Genomic DNA, 1,532 nt, shown 5'->3' with positions numbered 1-1,532 from the left:
ATCCTGTGTGAGCCACTTAGGTACGGAACCTAAAAAAGCTGAACTCACAGAAACAGAGACTAGAACGCTGGTTGCCAGGGGCGATGTTGGTCAAAGGGCACAAACTTCCAGTTAGAAGATGAAATAATTTCTGGGGATCTAATGTAGAGCATGGTGATGAAAGTTAATAACACTGTGTTGTGTAGTCGAAAGTTGCTAAAAGAGAACTTAGGCATTCTCGCCAGATAAAAGAACTGGTAATTATGTGGCGTGATCGCGGTGTGAGCTGATGCTCAGGCGGTGCACGCGGTATGATCACACTGCAGTTTACAAGGATAGTGAGTCGACGCGTGGTCCACCTTGTTATCGGAACTTACACAGTGTTATGTGTCAACTGTATCTCAGTGAATCTGGGAAAGACTACAGATAAATAAAAAATATAAAGGCAAATAAAGAGGGAGGGTGGAGGGCTTCTCTCGGGTCAGCGTGGGTCTCCCGGCCCGCGACGTGCCTACGCACCTTCCGGCATGGTCCTGGCGCTGACGTAGGCTGCCACACTGCACCTTTCCTCGGGCGCATCCTGGTTGCAAGCCTGCAGCTCGATGCGATAGCCAGTGAAGTGGCGCAGGCCGGAGATGACCAGCGACTCTTTGTTCACCACTTTCTCGAAGGGCCGGTGCTCCTCCAAGCTCGTTGGCACGCTGGTCCAGGAGGTGTTGGGAAAACTCGGGGCCGTGGGTGCGACCGTCGTCACATTCTCCACGTCGCCAAGGGCCCTGCGCTTCCTCGATGGCCTGTCACGACAATGGGACACACGCGGTCATGCAATCGCCACCTTTAAATAAATGCTGGAGAAAAGAGGCTTTGATGAAGGACTGTGGTGCAGTGGAATGTGAGGGCAGGTGGATTAAAATGCAGATCGTCAGGAATTACAACCCACGGCAGCTTTCAAGATGCCCCTGGAAGCATCGAAAGTAGGGGCGGCCCACCCGAGAGGGCCGGGGCTCCAGGACCGGCCCAGCAGACACCCACCGATGTCGCCCTCCACATGCTTGATTTCGGGTGTTCATTTTGCAGAGTAATAGCTCGCCCAAGGTCAATGTTAAAAATAAGGTGCCAGAAGCATATGAGAGTCAAGCTTTTCAGGCGTTTGCCCAACGGCCCTAGCAACTGACTGACACCATCAGTTTAAACAGGAGAAAACGCACCCTGTGTAATTTGAGTGATTCAGCTTCACCTCTTAGCTCTCAGGTTGGTACGGGTAACCCCCAAAAATGCCTATGCAACTGGTATGCTTTTCCCCTTTACAAAGCTATATTAAGAAGTAAGTGTTGATGGCATAAAAGTTTAGAAGTACCAAAAAAAGTATAAAGAAAATTCAAATCACTCGTCATTTCACTGCCCATGGCTTCCTGTGGGCAATTTCTTCCCTGGACCATGAGAGGCTCAAGCTACCTTTATACTCCACTTCGTTCACTTGTATTGGAAGTACTTATCAAATATTTTTCTTCAAACATATTGTCTTAAGTTGGACATAATTTACGTTTTTTTTT

General features: G+C 49.0%; 1 protein-coding gene across 1 annotated transcript; it reads right to left on the bottom strand.

Moving 5' to 3' along the window:
- Positions 1–468: 468 nt before the first annotated feature.
- Positions 469–784, bottom strand: LOC105310786 (insulin receptor-like; the record flags this gene model as incomplete). The annotated part of the gene is made up of 1 exon (XM_011386896.2): positions 469–784. A coding segment is annotated over one exon (294 nt), but the record flags the coding sequence as incomplete, so codon positions are not given.
- Positions 785–1,532: the final 748 nt, after the last annotated feature.

This window comes from Pteropus vampyrus, unplaced genomic scaffold (assembly GCF_000151845.1).
Source record: "Pteropus vampyrus isolate Shadow unplaced genomic scaffold, Pvam_2.0 Scaffold11499, whole genome shotgun sequence".
Lineage (NCBI taxonomy): Eukaryota > Metazoa > Chordata > Mammalia > Chiroptera > Pteropodidae > Pteropus > Pteropus vampyrus.
The sequence above is the reverse complement of the archived record's forward strand: the minus strand, read 5'-3'. Positions and strand labels throughout refer to the sequence as shown.